Source organism: Myxocyprinus asiaticus, chromosome 21 (assembly GCF_019703515.2).
Source record: "Myxocyprinus asiaticus isolate MX2 ecotype Aquarium Trade chromosome 21, UBuf_Myxa_2, whole genome shotgun sequence".
NCBI classification, from domain to species: Eukaryota; Metazoa; Chordata; class Actinopteri; order Cypriniformes; family Catostomidae; genus Myxocyprinus; species Myxocyprinus asiaticus.
Window position 1 is genome coordinate 34,475,009 of NC_059364.1, and position 22,692 is coordinate 34,497,700.

The 22,692-nt window shown below is 39.9% G+C and overlaps 1 protein-coding gene across 5 annotated transcripts in view; it reads right to left on the minus strand.

Moving 5' to 3' along the window:
• The window catches only part of LOC127412086 (disks large homolog 5-like), a 110,243-nt gene that overhangs the window by 43,753 nt on the left and 43,798 nt on the right, over positions 1-22,692 (minus strand). For 2 of the 5 annotated variants that reach the window (XM_051648138.1, XM_051648136.1), the window contains exons 3-11: positions 21,723-21,885; positions 20,660-20,803; positions 17,201-17,384; positions 12,858-13,117; positions 11,164-11,476; positions 10,327-10,557; positions 7,566-7,750; positions 7,341-7,466; positions 2,636-2,768 (exon numbers count right to left, since the gene is read on the minus strand). In XM_051648138.1, coding sequence (XP_051504098.1) covers positions 2,636-2,768; positions 7,341-7,466; positions 7,566-7,750; positions 10,327-10,557; positions 11,164-11,476; positions 12,858-13,117; positions 17,201-17,384; positions 20,660-20,803; positions 21,723-21,885 — 1,739 coding nt within the window. The remainder of the gene's footprint in view (positions 1-2,635; positions 2,769-7,340; positions 7,467-7,565; positions 7,751-10,326; positions 10,558-11,163; positions 11,477-12,857; positions 13,118-17,200; positions 17,385-20,659; positions 20,804-21,722; positions 21,886-22,692) is intronic. The other 3 variants (XM_051648137.1, XM_051648139.1, XM_051648140.1) reach the window with 3 other exon arrangements.

Below are 22,692 nucleotides of genomic sequence, written 5' to 3' on the forward strand. Positions count from 1 at the left end.
GCTTTTGGAGCAGTTCACGTGCTCTGTGAAATCAAAGTACTGCAGGTTCAAGCATTCGTGCAATTCAAACAATAGTAACCGCTACAAGTTATACAAATCTACAAACACAGCACAGTATAACAGAAAAGCATTTACAGCATTTTACATATACATTACTTTATACAGTATATATATTACTTTTGTGTAACAGAAATCTAATCCTCAAAAAATTAATAATTGAATATTATATAATAATAATAAACTTGACTTGGTCCCACATTAATAATTGAGTATTATGCAATACTCGACTGGTGTCAAAAAAATAACCTTGTTCATTTACAATTTTTTTTTTTTTGTAAAAATATATGAAGGTAAATAATGCTTTTTTTAAGCTACTATGTATCATTGTATATGGAATATAAATAGAAAAGTGTGTATCAATGTAAATGATTAAATCTCATTCTCCCTTGTGTTTATTTATTGAAAAACTGTGAGAAACATGCCTTCATTATTTTAAATAGTTTTTTATTTAATGACTTTAAAATACTGAATCTACTTGGCTACAATCTTTTTTTGGATGAAATGAAGGTTCCTCTGTTTAAAATAAAATCATCAAAATTTTTTGCCATATCAGAGAAATACATAATTATCAAGATATACATTGAATATCGTCAAAAGGCTGAAAAATAGAGATATAATTTTGGAAGCCATATCTAGCCAGCCCTATTTGCCAATGAATCATTCAGACTAATAAGAACAAATGTAATGAATGTATTTAAAATAATTACAGGTGCATCTCAATAAATTAGAATGTTGTGGAAAAGTTCATTTATTTCAGTAATTCAACTCAAATTGTGAAACTCGTGTATTAAATAAATTCAGTGCACACAGACTGAAGTAGTTTAAGTCTTTGGTTCTTTTAATTGTGATGATTTTGGCTCACATTTAACAAAAACCCACCAATTCACTATCTCAAAAAATTAGAATACATCATAAGACCAATAAAAAAAAACATTTTTAGTGAATTGTTGGCCTTCTGGAAAGTATGTTCATTTACTGTATATGTACTCAATACTTAGTAGGGGCTCCTTTTGCTTTAATTACTGCCTCAATTTGGCGTGGCATGGAGGTGATCAGTTTGTGGCACTGCCGAGGTGGTATGGAAGCCCAGGCTTCTTTGACAGTGGCCTTCAGCTCATCTGCATTTTTTGGTCTCTTGTTTCTCATTTTCCTCTTGACAATACCCCATAGATTCTCTATGGGGTTCAGGTCTGGTGAGTTTGCTGGCCAGTCAAGCACACCAACACCATGGTCATTTAACCAACTTTTGGTGCTTTTGGCAGTGTGGGCAGGTGCCAAATCCTGCTGGAAAATGAAATCAGCTTCTTTAAAAAGCTGGTCAGCAGAAGGAAGCATGAAGTGCTCCAAAATTTCTTTGTAAACAGGTGCAGTGACTTTGGTTTTCAAAAAACACAATGGACCAACACCAGCAGATGACATTGCACCCCAAATCATCACAGACTGTGGAAACTTAACACTGGACTTCAAGCAACTTGGGCTATGAGCTTCTCCACCCTTCCTCCAGACTCTAGGACCTTGGTTTCCAAATGAAATACAAAACTTGCTCTCATCTGAAAAGAGGACTTTGGACCACTGGGCAACAGTCCAGTTCTTCTTCTCCTTAGCCCAGGTAAGACGCCTCTGACATTGTCTGTGGTACAGGAGTGGCTTAACAAGAGGAATACGACAACTGTAGCCAAATTCCTTGACACGTCTGTGTGTGGTGGCTCTTGATGCCTTGACCCCAGCCTCAGTCCATTCCTTGTGAAGTTCACCCAAATTCTTGAATCGATTTTGCTTGACAATCCTCATAAGGCTGCGGTTCTCTCGGTTGGTTGTGCATCTTTTTCTTCCACACTTTTTCCTTCCACTCAACTTTCTGTTAACATGCTTGGATACAGCACTCTGTGAACAGCCAGCTTCTTTGGCAATGAATGTTTGTGGCTTACCGTCCTTGTGAAGGGTGTCAATGATTGTCTTCTGGACAACTGTCAGATCAGCAGTCTTCCCCATGACTGTGTAGCCTAGTGAACCAAACTGAGAGACCATTTTGAAGGCTTAGGAAATCTTTGCAGGTGTTTTGAGTTGATTAGCTGATTGGCATGTCACCATATTCTAATTTTTTGAGATAGTGAATTGGTGGGTTTTTGTTAAATGTGAGCCAAAATCCTCACAATTAAAAGAACCAAAGACTTAAACTACTTCAGTCTGTGTGCATTGAATTTCTTTAATACACAAGTTTCACAATTTGAGTTGAATTACTGAAATAAATGAACTTTTCCACGACATTCTAATTTATTGAGATGCACCTGTATTTAAAGAAAACATACACATCAAACATTACATTGGCTTGCGAGCGAGTTTTACACTACAAGAACTATATCTAGCTGCTCAAATGTTTCAGAGCAAAAATAACTACAAAAATGTATATTCGGGCCTAACCCTAAAATTTGACTGCTTGATAGAAATATTGTTGCAAGACTAAATATAATGCTCATCCAGGTCCATGTCCTACTTGGTAAATCTTGCTGGCATGTTATAAACATTGTCCTAATTTATCTATATGAAATCATGCTGAAGTGGTTGATTCTCTTACCCGATCCTTCTCAAACTCCACCACCTCCGTCTCCCACTCTAATGAGTCTGTGTCTATAGCAGAATCATGAGAGCTGTGAACCATCAGCGGGCAGAACCGTGCCTCCTCCTCCAACTGGCTCTCCATCTTCTCCCTTTATCAGTACAGAGAGCACAAGACAAGACAGCCTGTTATCTCTCCAATTCATCTCATGCCCACAAAAACCAACACAAAACATCAAGAATGTCAAAAGCTGGGGACCTGGGTAGCTCAGCAAGTAAAGACGCTGACTACCAAACCTGGAGTCGCAAGTTCAAATCCAGTGCGTGCTAAGTGACTCCAGTCAGGCTTCCTAAGCAACCAATTGGGCCGGTTGCTAGGGTGGGTAGAGTCATGTTGGGTTGAGTCACATTGGGTTAACCTCCTCATGGTCGCTATAATGTGGTTCTCGCTCTCGGTGGGGCGTGTGGTGAGTTGTGCGTGGATGCCACGGAGAATAGCGTGAAGCCTCCACGTGCACTATGTCTCCGCGGTAACACACTCAACAAGCCACATGATAAGATGTGCGGATTGACGGTCTCAGACGCGGAGGCAACTGAGATTCATCCTCCGCCACCCGGATTGAGGTGAGTCACTACGCCACCATGAGGACTTAGAGTGCATTGGGAATTGGGCATTCCAAAAAAAATTTAAAAAAGAATATCAAAAGCTTTTATGAAGACCATCTCTCTTTTGGGGCTTTTCCACTGCACGGTACAGCTCAGCTCAACTCGACTCAACTCTGCTCGCTTTTTGGGGGTTTTCCACTGTGGATAGTACCTGGTACCTGATACCACCTCGGTTGAGGTTCCAAGCGAGACGTGCCGATACTAAATGTGACGTCAAAACCCTGCAGATCACTGATTGGTCAGAGAGAATCGTCACTACCAGCATCACTGGATTTGTGACACGGGACATCAACCCGCTAGTTTTAAAGTTAGCAACAGTGACAGCAATATAATTTGTTCATGTGACTTTCGAATTGTAAAAAGAAATGGCTGTGCGCAAAACCACACCGTGGTCAATAAACGAGGTGCAGTCGTTCCTCTCGTTAGCAACGAACAAAACGAAGATAACTGAAGAAAAAGTCTTTCAGGAAATGTCTCAGCTGTTGGCTGCACACGGCTACCACCAGACCTACCAACAGTGTAGGGAAAAGTAAAAAAAAAAAAACGTAAAAGTGACTACAGAACCATCAAGGACCACAACAGCTGGAGTGGTTCAAACAGAAGAAAGTGGAAGTGGTTCTACCAAATGGACGCTAATCTATGGCAATAGACTGGTGAGCAATGGGAGGGAGAGTGCCCTGGACTCGGCCACGGCGTTGTTGGAGTCCACGATGGAGGTTGGTACGTTTTGTTACGTTAACTCAATATTCTGCTTGAAAGCTTCACTTTATTTAGTTGACCAGCTACTGGAAAGCTTGCTTCTAAAACAACCAGGCCAATTTAACTGTTACACTTGTGTAAAATCACCATGCAACAACTGCTTTATGCAGCACAATGAGCTAGTAGCTAACAGCTAGCGGTCGTGTTGTTGTTTATGGTCAGTAATGTTTGTGTCGCATTTAAGATGATGTCACGGCAGTAGAGGCAGCGCAACTATGATGATCAGCCTATAATCCCACCCACGTTGAGGCGGCACTAAACTGCAGTGGAAAAGCAAGCTCAGAAAAGTAATCCGAGCAGAGTCGAGTCGAACCGTAACGTGCATTGGAAAAGTGCCATTTGTCTCACGGAGCCGATGATGCAAGACTGGGAAAATGTCTAGCTTACAAGCCTTCTGGATAATACGGCTTGGCATCAGGGTATCCTTTGGCACAGTTAGTGTAATCTGTAACACCTGTGCTATAAAAGTATAAAAGTAGCATGAATGTCACACCTTTAAAATGGTTAGGTAACAAAACAGGATCATGTGTTTGGAGAATACTGGCAAACAGTCACTAGGATTCATAGACTCAGAGAGAGGAAAGCCTGGAGGGCATCAGTGACATAAAAAAACTTTAGAAAAGTCTGCTGCAAGAGGGTGGGGGTACTCTAGAGGTTTAATGACAATCAACTATCCACTAGGAGGCATCTGAAGTAGGAATTTGCATCGAGAAGAAATAGGATTGAACCATTCGCGGGTCAGAACTGGGACCAAGATTGGTTCAACCAAAACAGCAAATCATTTGTCATAAGTTAATATAAGCATAGAGTCTTTATTGCTCCACAAAGCATCTGAAGCAGCATTTATACTGTCAAAAGAGGCATTTCATGCTGTATTTACACAGCAATCATAACTGCGGGAACCAATCGGTTCAATATAAGTGCCGTATGTTAATTTTAGAGCACAGAAAACATGTGCTGAATGCCATTCTAGGGTTTACCTCCCCCAAAAGTATAAACATTGAGCCTCCCAGGCACTATCAAAACACTGAGGTTTATATTTTTAGCGGCCTGCTCAGCTCCACCCATCCCTTTCTAGCTCAACCTATAGTGTGCGTTTGGGGCATGGCTACTTGTTCAGCTGGGGGAATATGAACATCAATGGCAGACATGTACAGAGGAAAAGAAATTTAGCTTCGCCAAAATTCGAAGACTTGCTAAAAGACAGGAGACAGAATGGAGTAAAACCAGAGTGAACATTGGCATTGCATTTAAAAGGTGGACAACTTCGGGGACGCCAAACTTGCCGAGTTCCTTCTCAAGAGGTAATCTACACTCAATGTATTGCCACACAAGTTACTTCATTACTGTCGAGCTCCAGATTAATTCGTAAAACAATCAGAATATGTATCGTTATGCTTACTAGTTACCAGAAGAACCATCCTACCTCATGTGCTGTATTCCCCGCACACCCAGCAGCCATTTAAACCGGCGATGTTATCGGACGACCCGATTCCTCTGCCAAGTTTTCTGTCCAGTGTGTATATGTTATAGTGTTCTTGTTTATTACAACGTTAAACATTTATCACCTTTTATTTAGTATGGCCTATTTGTTCATAGGGAATCAGAGAGTGCAAAAGGGCGTAATGAGTCTAAGACTTTGTTCACACTGCAGGAAAAATCTGATTTCTTCTCAAATCTGATTCTTTAGACTGACTGTTCAAACTGCAGGTTATATGTGGACAGATCAGACTTTTTTGCAGTTGAGACTGCAGTCGCTTTTGCTAGCACGTTTACATTAGTTATCATAGTAATGATGCAAACTTGAGAATGTTCACCATTCGTGAGTGTTTATCAATTAATGTTTTTTATGAGGGAATCCAAATATTAACACATTCTTCACAGAAAATGGCTTAAAAACGGGAGAGGTGGCATATGCAATGTTTATTGCTGCTAGGGTTTACAACTCTCCTGTTTTTGCCAGACGTCCCGTATTTTATCCCAAACGGGACACGCCTATTATTTTAGCGGGTAGCGAAACATTCAATATTGAAAGCTTTTTGTCCCATATTGAAGCATAAAAGGGTCAGACAGCGAAACTTTTGAAGAGGACCCCCGTCCTGTATTAAAGCGCTTAAAATGCTCAAGTGTCCCGTATTCGTGTGAGACACTCAACCTCATCGCGCCGTGGTGGCTGGCAGCCAGTGTGCATTTTAGTGATACTTAAGATTTGGTGTGCTTCTGTGGTAATTAAAACGTGCCTTACATAGGCTGACATTACAAGTCCCATCTGGGCTTGTTTTGTACATCAAATAGTGTTAAGAGGTCCTTTCTCCATCATTTTCACAGGGCAGCGCTGTCAGAGATTCTTTTATTTACTGAGATAACAACCTCTGTGGCTTTATTATAGGAGAGAGTGTAACGCTCAACTAGCGTGTAAAGACTGTTCCGCCCATAGAATGTCTATGGGACCGCCGCGTTATGCTATTTTATGCTAAGCTTGTTGTAACAGTTAAAGTAACAGTTTTTGTTAAGATTTTCAGCCAAGATGTTCGGCTTTTTTCCTCTTTCGGCTGAAAAACGAAAAACGAACATTTTCAGTGGCCAAAATTTTGGTGCATCCCTATCGGAGGGCTAAAAGGTTTAATAAAATGGTCATTCTGAATTCACTTTTAAATAATTTTTTATGAAAATTCTCTTGTAATGATCCTACAGCGTGGCCATCATTATTGTTTTCCCTTCAAAATGTCCTGTGAAGGCATCATTTATGCCGTTTGGAAAATAGTGCAACACGTCTTCTCATCGCAACACCTGATGGAAATGCACAACCAACGATGGAATAAAACACATGAAATCTGACCATTCAGACTGAAACACATTAAGAAAAATCGATTTTAATAGGATTCCAAACCACCTACGAATATTTGGATCAGGCTTGTAAAAATTTAATTGTTCACATTTTTGTCCTGTTCAGACTACAAAAACCTAATCGGATTTGAGTCAGATTGGCCAAAAATAAAAAAAAGCTTTTTTCTCCCTGTGTGAACATAGCCTAAGGGGTGTTGGCAAAGGTTGTTTGAAAACATACTTTATTTTTGTAATTCTGTTTGGTGCCACTAATAGCGCAGAAATTACATTCTTCACCTTTAATATTTTTCTTCACCTTAAAAAAATATTTTTGCTGTGGTCTACCATTAACCGCTATTCAAGTTGACCCTGCTATTGTTTACTTGTGCATTTCGAACCCGGATATATGAAAAGGGTCTATTGTCAGACATGGTCAGAAACAATGTCAGAGACCAGAACTAAAAAGTGTTTACTTGAGCTCCTTAAGTTCCCTGGTTGCATCATTCCTCTGTTTCCTCATGTCATCAAGGTTACGCAGGGCATCAGCCAGATCGCTGACAGCCCGGTCTCTCTCTCTGCGCAGGTTGTCACACAAAGTCCTAAGAAATAAAGAACACACTCACGCATCAGCACCAAAAACCGCATGTCACTGTACTCCTGAATTTTTGTGGATTTATAAATTCAATCTCAGGTGGTACCGTATGCTCTCTCTCTCAGCCACAATCTTGTCCCTCTCCTGAAAGGCCCAGTCTCTGCGACACTTGGCCACCTCGGCCTCCTGCACAGCCTCCTTCAGCTCCTGAGACATAGCCTCACACTGCTTCCTCAACACATCGATCTCCTTATTGGCACGCTCCATGTCCAGTGTAGCCGAGTCTTGTTTCTGTAACAACCAATAAGGACAAAATTCATGATGGATAAGCTTGCAAAATGACGTCTTTGCCAAAATGTTTATGCCTTAATTTAGTCTTAATTGTGAAATGACTTGTATCAACTTCACCAGTGAAGTGAGAATATCATTTGTGTGTCGTTTGGCTAATCTAGAGTTGTTATAGAGCCCTCTAGTGGAATGTGATTGTACTGTGGGCTGAATGAATAAATCTGTTTTTGGGTTATTTTCACTGAACTACTAAGTTACATATAATTTTTAAGTGACATATTGTATATAACTTTAATATATTTTAATTGCCTTCTGGATCATCTTGATCAAGACCTTTGCTTCATATACTGCAAGTAAACGGTCCAAAACAGTTATAAGTTTCACACGAAGAGAATTGGGAGATGTTCCTTTATCTTTGCTTATGGTACATAATATTTTTGAAGTCCCTCTCATTTACCAACTGCCTTATAATAACAGACAAGAATTATAAGCACTTGTATTAGTAATGCTAAATTACTTCCCTCAACTAACAGCATAGGCAAGATAAGGAGGAAAAAAACTGAAATTACTGGTCAAAATAAATAAATAAAAATATCACATTAACAGATGCAGCATAATTGAGAATTATTTTATATATACAGTTATTTCCTGACAACACTTTCGTCATCAGATTAGCACTGCAGAATGTCATTCAAACTTCAGGCTGCATATATACAGTGCTGTGAAAAAGTGCATTTCTTCTATTTGTGTGTGTTTCATACTAAATTGTTTTGGATCTTCAAACGAGATACACTATATTGCCAAAAGTATTCGCTCACCTGCCTTTAGATGCATATGAATTTAAGTGACATCCCATTCTTAATCCATAGGGTTTAATATGACGTCGGCCCACCCTTTGCAGCTATAACAGCTTCAACTCTTCTGGGAAGGCTTTCCACAAGGTTTAGGAGTGTGTTTATGGGAATTTTTGACCATTCTTCCAGAAGCGCATTTGTGAGGTCAGACACTGATGTTGGACGAGAAGGCCTGGCTCGCAGTCTTCGCTCTAATTCATCCCAAATGTGCTCTATCGGGTTGAGGTCAGGACTCTGTGCAGGCCAGTCAAGTTCTTCCACACCAAACTCGCTCATCCATGTCTTTATGGACCTTGCTTTGTGCACTGGTGCGCAGTCATGTTGGAACAGGAAGGGGCCATCCCCAAACTGTTCCCACAAAGTTGGGAGCATGGAATTGTCCAAAATCTCTTGGTATGCTGAAGCATTCAGAGTTCCTTTCACTGGAACTAAGGGGCCAAGCCCAGCTCCTGAAAAACAACCCCACACCATAATCCCCCCTCCACCAAACTTCACAGTTGGCACAATGCAGTCAGACAAGTACCGTTCTCCTGGCAACCGCCAAACCCAGACCCGTCCACCAGATTGCCAGATGGAGAAGCGTGATTCGTCACTCCAGAGAACGCGTCTCCACTGCTCTAGAGTCCAGTGGTGGCGTGCTTTACACCACTGCATCCGACGCTTTGCATTGCATTTGGTGATGTATGGCTTGGATGCAGCTGCTCGGCCAAGGAAACCCATTCCATGAAGCTCTCTACGCACTGTTCTTGAGCTAATCTGAAGGCCACATGAATTTTGGAGGTCTGTAGCGATTGACTCCGCAGAAAGTTGGCGACCTCTGCGCACTATGCGCCTCAGCATCCGCTGACCCCGCTCTGTCATTTTACGTGGCCTGCCACTTCGTGGCTGAGTTGCTGTCATTCCCAATCGCTTCCACTTTGTTATAATACCACTGACAGTTGACTGTGGAATATTTAGTAGCGAGGAAATTTCACAACTGGACTTGCATCCTGTCACAGTACCACGCTGGAATTCACTGAGCTCCTGAGAGCGGCCCATTCTTTCACAAATGTTTGTAGAAGCAGTCTGCATGCCTAGGTGCTTCATTTTATACACCTGTGGCCATGGAAGTGATTGGAACACCTGAATTCAATTATTTGGATGGGTGAGCGAATACTTTTGGCAATATAGTGTATAACATAAAACAAAGGCAACCTGAGTAACAAAAAAATACAATTTTCAAATATATATATATTTTTTTTATCTAAGAAAAAGTTATCCAACAACCTTTATCACCCATGTGAAAAACTGCCCCCTTAAACTTAATAGCTGTTTGTAACACCTTTAGCAGCAACAACTGCAAGCAAATGCTTCCGATAACTGGAGATCAATCTTTCACAACGCTGGGGTGGAATTTTGGCCCACTCTTCTGTGCAGAACTGCTTTAGTTCAGCCACATTTGAGGGTTTTTGCGCATGAACTACCCGTTCAAGGTCCTGCCATAGCATCTCAGTCGGGTTCAAGTCAATAAATAAGATTATCATTTAAAAACTGTATTTTGTGTTTACTCAGATTGCCTTTGTTTTATGTTTGATTTTGTTTGAATTTTTTAAACAATTTATTATGTAATGTACACATAAACAAATACTTTTTAACATCCCTGTAGCTCAGAATTTTAAATATGTTCTTAATAAAATGTCCATGTGACTCAGCAAGACCATATGTGGAACCCCAGTCTGCAAGCACCTGTCTGGCCTGATAGTATTCCCGCAGTAACTGGTCTCTCTGGATAATGGCTTCAGTTCTCTCTTTCCTGGCAACATCTCTCTCCTCCCGCACGGTCTCGATGTCTTTACAGGCCTGACTCAGCTCTTTCTGGGCCTCCGCTTTGTCCTTCACTTCATGGCAGTATTTTTCCAGCAGCTCGTTTCTCTCACAGATGGCACGGTCTCGATCCACCAGCGAGGAATTTAGCTCCTACAAAAACACACCAACGTCAGAGACAGCGAGTATCACTATACACTATTGATTTGAAGTGCTTTTTCAAAACAGCGTGTTACACAGAGGCTGTCTAGAACCTAGCAAAGAAGAGAGGGTTTATAGAATAAAGCTCTAATTTTTGCATATTCGCATATTAAAAAACTAGTCCCGTTCTTATTTTTTGAATACTGTACATTGGCATTTAGCAGATGCTTTTATTTAAAGTGACACAAGCAATTTATCATAAATGAACCAATCAGTGCTTAAATTTGGTCACCATTCACTTCCATTGCAACTTTTTTTTTTTTTTTTTTTTTTTTCACACAATAAAAGTGAATTGTGTTCCATGACAGAAAGTCATACCGGTTTGAAACAACATGGGTGAGTAAATGATGACAGTTGAGCAAACTATCCCTTTAAGTGCCTTGCTTAAGGTGATTGCCCCGCAAGGTTGCCGAGCTACCACTTTTTCATGGTACTGATTTCCATTTTTGGGCATATTGCTCCAGAGGAACAGTAGCTTTGGATAAAACCATCTCCTAACTGACAACTTACTATAAAAGTTCAGAGCAATTATGATATCTGTTATCATGGAGATGTTACCTGTCTAAGTGCTTCCAGCTCTTCACTGGCCACCACCCTGTCTGAGGAGGTGTTTTTGAGTCGGGTCTCCGCAGCTTCTAGCTCCGTCTGCAGCTTGTCCACCTCTTTAATGACCTGATCCCTCTCGCTCATGATCAACTTGTACTCATTAAACACTGAATCTCGCTCCTCCTTGTACTTCTCTGCATCCTTCACTGCCTTCAGCTGGAAGTTCTTGTAGCGTGTCACCTCTGACTGGAGTCTCTCCATCTCTCTCTGCAGCTCCTTGTTCTGGGCCGAGGCCTTATTCAGCTCCTGCTGTACTGAGTCAAACCTGATAGAGCAGGAAATAAAGCTTTATATTAGTAGTTTTTGTGAGGTCGAATGGCAATTTTCACTGATTAAATGAAGCGTAACTGGTAAAAAAACATTTCCTGATAGATTGTAGCTCATGCAATCAAGCTGTTTAAAGGGGTGTCATTTTGTCAATGGTAAAATACTTTCTTCTATCCCAGCTTAACAGGCAACTATAAGCAAGCCCAACCATCCTGACAGAGCAACATTTGCTCGACTGTTGGCTTGAGTTTGGGGCAGGGCTAACTGTTTGTACAGCCAATGGACAACAGGGGGTGTGGTCAGTGCAGTTACTACTGTTACTGTATTGACACAGCATCCAGGACTAGAATTATCCACTTTATACTGTATGAAGGATATAAACAATGTATGAGTCCAACATAAAATACATGACGGAAGGTCTACCGTTCCATACAGCCCTAAGGATTGAAAAGGGGGGTACCTTCTTCAAAAGCGACGACTCAGTTGGGGATCAAGTGCTACATTTACACTGCAGCTGAATGTGACCCAAATCAGATTTTTTGTAAGGTTGTTCACGTGACATTTTAAATGTAGCCCATATCAGATACTGGTTCAAACAGCAGGAAAAGCAGCATTACATATATGTAAGGTAAGAAAGTTGTTATCTATAATAATTTCAGATTTCCACTGACTTGTTTACACTTGCATTACGATACTGTTTGAGAAATGTTAAAAACTGTGTTTTCTGTGCAAGCGACACGAGAGATAGATAAATCTATCTCTGTATCCTTCATGCGCATATTTTACTATGTGTAGTCCATAGGAATCGCAGAACCAAACTGTTGAGCCTATCATTTCATTTAATTTCCTTAAAAAGAACTGAATGCATTAAGAAGAATAAAATATGACTCACAATTAGGAAGAAAACTATATATTATTTATATTATTCACTATAAATTCTCCTCTCTGCCCAGTTGGTGGTGATATGCACGAAGAATGTGAATCGCCAAAAAGAAAAGAAGAATGTCAAAGTGAAAATATAGATTTAGAGTAAAAAAGGGCCTTAAATATTGATCTGTTTCTCACCCATTCCTATCATATCGCTTCTGAAGACATGCATTTAGCCACTGGAGTCATATTGATTACTTTTATGCTGCCTATATATGCTTTCTGGACCTTCAAAGTTCTGGTCACCATTCACTTGCATTGTATGGACCTACAGAGCTGAAATATACTTATAAAAAATCTGCGTTTGTGTTCAGCGGAAGAAAGTCATACACATCTGGGATGGCATTAGGGTGAGTAAATGATAAGAACATTTTCATTTTTGGGTGAACTATCCCTTTAAGACTTCATTACTTATGATTTCCATCTCTAAACACAAATGATGCTGTTCTCACCGTCTCATAGATGTGGTCCATTGCTGTTGGTACTGGATGGCCATGTCACGCTGTTTCAGCAGAGCGTCGATTTGCTTCTGCAAGCGTCTGTTCTCCTCCTCCACCTGCTCCAGTCGACTCAGATCTGTGTTATGGCTGGCCACCTTCTCACTGTACCGTTTATTCAAAGCATCATATTCCTTCTTCACCCCCTCCAGCTTGTCCATCGCTGTGTCGTAGAGCTTGTTCAAAACCTCGGATGAGCCATTCTCCCTGATTACCTGCATCAAAACAGCTTTCATCAACCTGATTCTGTTCACGTGTGATCTCATGAAGCAATACGCCACAAGAGGCCATACGTTAGAGTGACTTCACCACAGATAAGGGGTGCTGATACAAAGCAAAGAGCTCAAAATCCCCTTAACTGTGGTAAAATCACAGTAACGCACAGACTTGAGTGGCTTATTGCTTCTTCCTTTTTAAACTATAATTAAAGACACAAAAGTTCAACAAATATATAATGTATTACCGGTAACAATAATATTCTCAATAAACAATTCTTCCACAAAGTTATATAGCTCATTAGCCTAACTGTAGGAAGGGTTAAGCAATATACAGAATATTAACAATATACAGTATATGTAATGATTTTGCTGCTGAAATAAAATTAAGCAACAAACTGAATATCACAATGTAAATCCATGAGCTTAGCCTTTGTTTTCTTAAGAAAATGTCATTAGTTAAGTTCCTGATTTTTACAGTATTTTACAATAAACATTTCGAATCAACAACAGTTGTTGATGCATGAAATAATGCATGAAAAAAAATATTATACAAAAATAAATAACAATTATTTTAGAGTAAATACAAATATTAAGCTATATATAGCGGATCATCAAAAGGTTGCAAAATATAAAAGATATAATTATGCATTAATGGAGAATTCAAATTGTGTGTGGTCAAAGGTGCAACTATATTTTATTTTACAGTTTCAAAGGAGGCACATCCAATCAAAGCTTTTTGAAAGCTTTGAATTTTTTTATTCAAACACCAGAGGGTGATCAAGAGTCTAAAAAACATCTACTGTTCTTGTCTTCAAAATACTGTCACTGTACTTAGTCACAAAAAAACAAACACAAAAATGCAATACTGCGTCACTGTTTCCGCAGAATTGTTGACCTATATAATCAAAGTCAATTCCCTGCTTAAGCCCACACAACAGAGGTCATAGATCAACTTAAAGTCTCAGTTTGTTTCTATATGCTGAATGACTGGCATCTGTATCTAACACTTCCCTAGGCCATGTAATCAGTGCTTAAGAGTATTGACTAGCTCTGTCATTTTCCATCAGTCAGCATGCTCTTGCCCTTCCAGGCAGACCATTTCAAAGCCAGCGGTGTACATTTTGTGGGCAGCAGGACACAGCCTGTGGGCAGCAGGACATTGCAAGCACTGCGGACAGGTCAAAACCCCTTTAACCCTAACAGACCCAAGTTTCATGTTCACAGAATATTCCTGCACCTCAATGTAACTCTTTCATATACCTCAAAATGCATGTTTATGGGACTAGAGGGATTGTAAGCTAGAAGGTATAAATTTTAGCCCATTTAATCCCATTGTTTACAATTGAGATCGAAATTGTTTTTGAAATTTGATGGGTCTAAAAAGAGCTGATGTATTTTACATCAGCTCTTTTTAGACCCATCAAATTTCAAAAACAATTTCGATCTCAATTGTAAACAATGGGTTAAATTGCAAACTGTTAAAGACGCTGACTACCACCTCTGGAGTCACGAGTTCGAATCCCAGGGTGTGCTGAGTGACTCCAGCCAGGTCTCCGAAGCAACCAAATTGGCCCGGTTGCTAGGGAGGGTAGAGTCACATGGGGTAACCTCCTAGTGGTCGCTATAATGTGTGGTTCTCGCTCTCGGTGGGGCGCGTGATGAGTTGTGTGTGGATGCCACGGTGGATGGCGTGAAGCCTCCACACGCGCTATGTCTCCACGGTAACATGCTCAACAAGCCACGTGATAAAATGCGCGGATTGATAGTCTCAGATGCGGAGGCAACTGAGATTCGTCCTCCACCACCCGGATTGAGGCACTACGTCACCACGAGGACTTAGAGCACATTGGGAATTGGGCATTCCAAATTGGGGAGAAAAGGGGGAGAGAGAAAAAAAAAAGTGCAGACTGTCTTGATTTAATGTGAACATTTTTCTATAAGTGGTACAAATAGTCACATGACCAAAGTCATTTAATTCCACTGTGTCTCTCTGAGAGGTGGTGTCTGTGTCAAAGCACCAAAAAAAGGAAGTAAAACCTGTCATAATACACTTACAACAACCATATTTTCTACATATAATGTTTAAAGGGTCTGTTCTTAATTTATTATTAAGATCATGCTCACAGGACAAGTAAAAATGTAAGCGGTCCACAATTGGGACTAGTGGGAAAACAGAGCCTCATTTTTGAATAGGTAACTCATTGAGTTCCACTATAAAATTGCATATTTTTAAGTATTGTTATGATCAAGAAAACAAAGTCAAATTAAAGAGAAATATGCCTCTATTCTTGGTTTATCATTTCCTATTCCCCCACAATTACCTGTTAGTAAAATAATATTAAATTGTTACTTTATTGTCCTTGGTCCTATTGAGCAACTGAGCTAAATTTCACTATGTAGTTTGCCACCGTTTACAATTGTGACCAAGCATAAATCTCATACTTTCAATAACTTTCAAAAAATGTGCACAAAATTAAATGCTGAAAAAGCACATCTTTGTGTTGTTTGGGTGGCCACAACCCAAGTTTGCGGACACCCAAACAACCCACAAATATGTGTATTTTTAACATTTACTTGTGTGGAAGCCCACAGTTCTCTAGAATGTCATTAAATAAAGTAGCACTAAAATATGTCTTCACTGAATTAAAGGGCCTAGCCAAACCGTAAATTAGAACAGGGTGTCCACAAACATTTGGCCACATTTTGTGAATGGCCATTTTTCTAACCAGTAAACATGCGAAGAATTGAGGGAATTACAGGTCAAATACTTAGAAGATTACTAAATTGGATCCAAAACTGTGAGCAAGGTTTTCATATGCAGTGACCTTGATGGGAGGTTTAAATTGTAAATCTGTATCAGACGAAATTGCAGTTATGATACATTTTAGAGTGCATGCTGCAATGCAATATGTAGTTTTAACCCATATTTAGTAAAAAATAAGTTTTATATAATGGCTTTAAAGAGATAGTTCTCTAAAAAATCCTGTCCGCATTTACTTACCCTTTCTTTCTTCTGTTGAACAAAAATGCAGATTTTAGGCAAACTGTTAGTCTTAGTCATCACCATTCACTTTCCTTGCATCTTGTTTCTTTACACTAGAAGTGAATGGGGACTGAGGCTAACATTCTGCATAACATCAGAAAAGTTCTGTTCCATGGAAGAAAGTCAGTTATAAGGTAAATGACAGAATTTTCATTTTTGAAAGAACTATCCCTTTAAGTCCTGTTCTGCAAAGCTACAGTCCAGACGCTGTGCCACGACCGATTCGACTTCTTTGCAACAAAATAAAGAGCACTCAGAAGAGCTAAACCCATTTTGTTCAGGGGTTTAATCCGGAAGGAAAGCTGATAAATCAATCAGACAGGAAAACGCTTGTTCCTTTATAGTCGCTGCAGAGAGCAGGCAGTGTGTTGACATAGTCATATCTGACTGAATAATCTCCTCTCCCTTGGCTTCCCATTTATGTCAAGGTCAGGTTAGATTTGGTTAGGCTAGCTGTATGTTACAGAATGCTCAACGGTTGGCCAGCCATGGGATTTACAACATTAACACTACTTTTCATAATGCAACAGACACACTAATCTCATAACAGTCTGTGCTGGGGGGAGAACAAAATCTGTAATTTAATTATCTGTCCCAGGAGCTCTCCAAAAAAACTCTGATTTTAGGGATCCATGCTGGAATGGCCAACCACAGTCACATTTTGGCTAGTAACTGTACCATTAGGCTTGTTTCACACTGCAAACATTATTTATTTTGGCACCCATATTAACAGGTTACAGTATTCACACTGCGTGTGTAAGCAGCGCCAAACTGCAAAGCAGAAGTTTCGCCAATGAGCCTATTTTCAATCCCAAAATATATTTTCCTATATAGGCTTTTATGAGCGAACTACTTATTCTTTATACAAAAGAAAAGACACCAGGCTTGATGCAAGCTACACACACACACACACACACACACACACTAAACAATTTATGAATTATAGCCATTATTAAAAGAAATACTCTAAGTAGAATCTAAAAAAATGTGTGCGTTGTAAAACAAGCCTAAGTGTCCCTGCAATGTAACACCAGTACCTGTTGTTGCTGTAATCTCATGTCAGCCACCTCTCTTTGATCTTCAGAGTGAAGCCTCCTGAGCTCTTCACATGTCTGCTTCAGATGGTTGTGTTCCCGAATCAGCTTGGCGTTATCTCTCTTCAGAACCTCCATTTCCTCCTTTAGTGGAGACTGATCGCTCAGAAGACGGCTGTGCTGCATGCTAAAATAAAAACACCCAGAACAAACACAAATTAACTTCTTTACATATTACGCAACATTATTACGCCCCATGAGAGTCAGTATCTCACTGCACTTGTACGGTCTGGGAAATGTTCTACTTTTATGGGTGTTACACACGAAACTCTTGTATAAACAATTTATAAAACCTACCAAGATCGTTAGCTCCATATTAGACACTAAACAGTAGCTCTGTTTCAAAACCTTGTGAACTGCCTAGGGAGGCATCATTTTAAGGCAGCATAGGCACACCCCACATAAAGCTTTTCAAAAAGGTAGGCAGCATGATTGTTGCCTTCGAAGATACCTTGTTTAGGTCAAATTCTAAGGCAGCATTGGATGTATGTTTTTCATAGAAGGCAAACCCATAACGAATTGTGACAATGGCCAATTACTATCCAATATCACCCAATACCAATAATTTTAAAATGGTTAATATTGGACGATAAACAATATAGTCAATATATTGTACATCCCCAGTAACATGTAAGCGGCATGGCCTAGAATGGTTTTATTTGTGTGTGTGCTATAATCACACGCTGTGGAGAGAATTCAGAATACTGGATTAATCCCTTGTCAACTCAGACTTCCATCTCTGTGTAGATGTTAGTGCCCAGCAGATATGTGTCCTTACAGTATAATCAGATTACAGCTACTGCACATCTGTGTATGGAGGGACTCTTTAATGTTGGTGTGTGGATGACAGCACATTGCCAAACATGGATGAGTCAGAGAAAACAGAGCAGAACAAACTTCCTTGTGTACACTTTCTTACATATTGCCATCTGGTTTAGATAACGAGGCTACATTAAACCAATATCATTTAAATTATTTAGATATGACAGAGGAGATTCTTCATAATTTCTTTGACTGTTTTTCCCCTAAGGTTGTTTATCGTAAAACATTAAAGGAAAGCAAATGAATTCATGCTAAGTTTGTGGACTCTTTGCTTCCTTTTAAATAAAAGCTAAACTCCAAAAACGCATAAGGCACATACAAACTACAACATTAAATCATCTGGAAAATAAAGTGCCCATCTCTACTCTTCAGACATTTAATAAAGTCATAATAAGCCTGCAGATGATGCAAGTGCTAATTAAAAACTGTGCTACACCAGCAGCAGATGGCTTTTAGCATCAAGCATCTCTGTCTGAGAGAAACACAGAGGCACAGCAACATAAGCCTTTCCCACTGAAATGGTGCTGGCAATGGAGCCTGTGCTTGGCCAGGTGTCCTGCGAATCTCTCTCACAACCGGCCTGTGTTCTTCTAGCTTTGAGAACGTATAAATCGTCCAGAGTAATCTGATTCAGCATCTTTTTACCATCACAAGCTGCTTTTGATGCAACAATCAGCAGTTACTTAATATATATACACCGATCAGCCACAACAGTCTCTAGAATTTACTCAGAATGGTGCCAAAAAAAATAATAATCCAGTGAGCGGCAGTTCTGCGGAAGGAAATGCCTTGATGATGAGAGAGGTCTACAGAGAATGGCCAGACTGGTTCGAACTGACAAAGTCTACGATAACTCGGATAACCACTCTGTACAATTGTGGTGAGAAGAATAGCATCTCAGAATGCTATTCTGAGATGAGGGTTGGTGCTGTTTTGGTGGCACGAGGGGGACCTACACAATATTAGGCAGGTGGTTTTAATGTTGTGGCTGATCGGTGTATAACACAATCATTTCACAAATATGATAAAATGATTTTACTTCAGACAGATAGGGAAAATAAATTGTCTGCAGCTGCTGTGCAGCGCAACATAGGATTGGGTAAATTGGTCAACTGAACATGGACCACATCGGCTGTTTCAACACACTCTCACAGAGAAATCATACAGATTCGTTGGCTACGAGTTGACTAAATCATTTGAAATCGTACAAGTTGGGTCATACGAATTCGTACGACTTTTGCAACAGCTAATCAGGTGACTCTCCCTAGTCTCCTTCTTAAACGCGACAATTACTTTCTTCCGTCATACAAAACAAACTCTTTACACTTCAAATCATCCTTACAGACTCTACTCCATGTACACATTAATAAGCATGCAGAACTTTCGCTTATTTTCGCATTACACATCCAGGGATTTGCACATCTAGAATTCGTACATATTCATACGAACGAACTTGTACGATTTCATACGATTTTTCATACGATACGATTCTGCAGGGACTTCTCTTGAGGCTGGGTTGGCTGTTTCCACTGTAGACAGATTTGTTGAATATAAAGAGAGAGATCTAGTTTTATGTTGTTATCTAGCTTTGTTTTGCATTTGTCTTGTCAGAGTTGGTGGTTGTTCTGAACATTTTAATTGGCGCAGACATGGACCCTTTTCACACTTCTGCGTTTGCGACGCAGAAGTCGTCATACTTGGGTAAATGCAACTATGGCCAATGCCGAGGTGTATGTGTTTTCAGAGTCCCTAAAAGTTCTGCCTGCATTTACATTTGGAGACGTTGACTGCATCGTCCATCAACGGTTAAATCTAAACTCAACAAAGATTACAAGTTGTTTTTCGAGGGTTATCTGCACGAATACAAAGGTGAGTTGATAAAATAAGTTATTATTGAGAGGTTGTGCGTTAAATCAGCAGGCACATATTTATGTATTAAAGGAACGATCTACAAATCTGTCGCCATAAACTGCAAAAAAGGGCACAGGATAAGGAGTGGAGAGACCCATATCCTGCTTCATCCGACTTATAACTCTGTCAAACACACACTCTCGTGTCGGTTGTGATGTGTAATCATTCCAATGAAACCATGACGGCACAGCGCAGATTTCAAAGTGTTTCACAATTCCACCTGTGAGCAACTGCTTTAAGTCCTCATCTTGAAAATACTGTCCACAGACAAAAGTGCTTCCTCGTTTAATAACGAAGTTATCTTCACGTTTAACCGCCTGAACCCACTGAGATCGTGCAATGTTCTGCATCTTTTGGAAATTCATGGAAACACAACGTTCATGGACATTTTCTTTTAGAATCTGTGCAAATAGGAACACTGTAGTGGCACTGGTTATTACTGTTCTTCCCAATAACCGCAATAGTTTACCCAACTATGATGACTTCCACTTCGCAAATGCGGAAGTGTGAAAATGGTCCATTATCCCACCTCCCCGGCCTCCGTCACTAGCAGTTCCTGGTTCGAGATTTTTTAGCAGGTTTAGCAATTTTTCTGGCCTAGAGCCTAATGCAGTGGAAATGTGCAGAATGGTTCTACAGGCCGAGTGATTATGCATTTTCTGTACTCACTGGTAGTAGTCGGCTTCTTTCACGGCCTCCTCGCATCTCTTCAGAGTCTTGGTGTGCTGGTTCTGCAGGGACTGCAAGTCGGCCATGGCCTTAATGCATTGCGTTTTCAGACGCTCGTAGTCATGACAAGGTTTGGAATTTGGCCTTTTGGAGACAAGAGCAATACATCACCACTGTGTCCCTGTCTGCAAGAGCTGCTCAATGCTAACTTGGATAACAAAGACACTTCCGCATCTGAAACTCAAACTGTTTGCCATTACAAACAGTGATGAAATGACTGAAAATCGTTTGAAAATGTCTTTTACAGTCAGTCCATGTAGTGAGGGTTTAATGTTTTAAAGTCAACATTAAAAACACACTCTTTTTCTCAGGCTTTCTTCTCGCTGCACCAAATTCTGGTTTGCCTTTCAAATCGAATCTTTAGGACTGACTGTCCACACTGTCATTTTGCAAGTAATGAAATTGGATCCATCATGACACAAGATGTCCATCAAGACAAATAAACTCATAAGGCACATCAGACAACATAAGCATTGGAGGCATAACTGTATTTACACATTCATGCAAACTGTTGCATCTGAAACCGCTCACATGTTCACTCATTCATTATTCATTACAAAGTGAATGCCAGCTGAGTTCAGGCACAGCAGTACACTATTGCGCTTTGTGTATGACATGATAATCATGTCGTGCAATGAATTTCACAATATACTACTTGAAATCAGATCTGACCATATTAAATGCATTTCCAAAGATCTGATTTTATTCAGATTTCAAACCACATATGGATGTTAATCTGTTATTTTAAGGAAAAATAAAGCAGAAACAACTTTTTTTTTGGCTGAAGTCACCATTTCCCCTTAAATTGTTTTTTAACCGCTCCCCTACAACCACCCCTACAACATCACTTTGTGCCTGACAAGACCCTATCTCTAACTACCCCTAACTACTCTACTAACCCTTACATATTAAGCCTGTAAGGCTGATCAAGCAACACACCTTGCATACATTGCGAACAATTGCTTAGTGCACATTTACAGCTCTATATTTTTAACCAAGGTACCTGGAGTCATCAAAAGTTGTGCCAGGTGAGGCGAGCGCCAAGCGCTTGCGGAGCTCGTCCCGTTCCCTGGTGACTTGTCTCAGCTGGAACAGGATGGTTTCCAGGTTCTCGCTGGCCGGCTGGGTGTCACTGAGCACAGGTGGAGGTGATGAGGCTTTGGTACCTGCAACAGTGAGCACGTCACCGGAGCAAAGGCAAGCTCGCCCAGCAGTAATGTAGGGCTATAGGCAAGATGCATTTAATCTAAACTCCAAACACTATTACCACGGATGGAGATATCAAATTTGAATTGACATTTTACTAATGTTATAATGCAGGTATTGTCAAAGACAATAAAGTGCAGTGGGCCCAAATAGTATTTTGACACTTAACCACACTTAAAATATAGAATATCAAACCAAATGGCAAATGATGCTAAATCTTTTCTCAGAACTACGCAACTAGACAGTATATCTATTATTTAATAATGTAAAGCATTATTTATTTATTTATTTTGGAGGGAAGCTTGAAAACTATGTTTGTGCCATCTTTAAAAATAAATTCCTCTTGATTTGATATTGTGTTATCTAATGCAATGACTTCAAATACGTTTTGGGGGTCATTATATAATAATCTGGGAATCATACCATTTTTAGGATGAAGAACTGTGTGTGCATTAGCAAAATTATCATTTTAAAAACATTTTTAGCAAATAAAATGTCCTTTTACAACAATCAGGCCAAGACCTAACATGAATTTGACTTTAAAGCTTGAGTGTAATATAAAAAAATTCTGGAGCAAAAGCTGCATAAATAATCAGTGAAATGTGTGAAAATGCTTGAGGTCACAATGGCAGACATTCTTAGCACTTTATGTAAATGATGATCTTTTAGGATCAGCAGCAACCAAAATTCCACTATAATCTTTTGGTCTCGGACAATCTGCTGCAAATATTCAGAGAATGATTTCAGTTTTACACAGCAACAAAGAG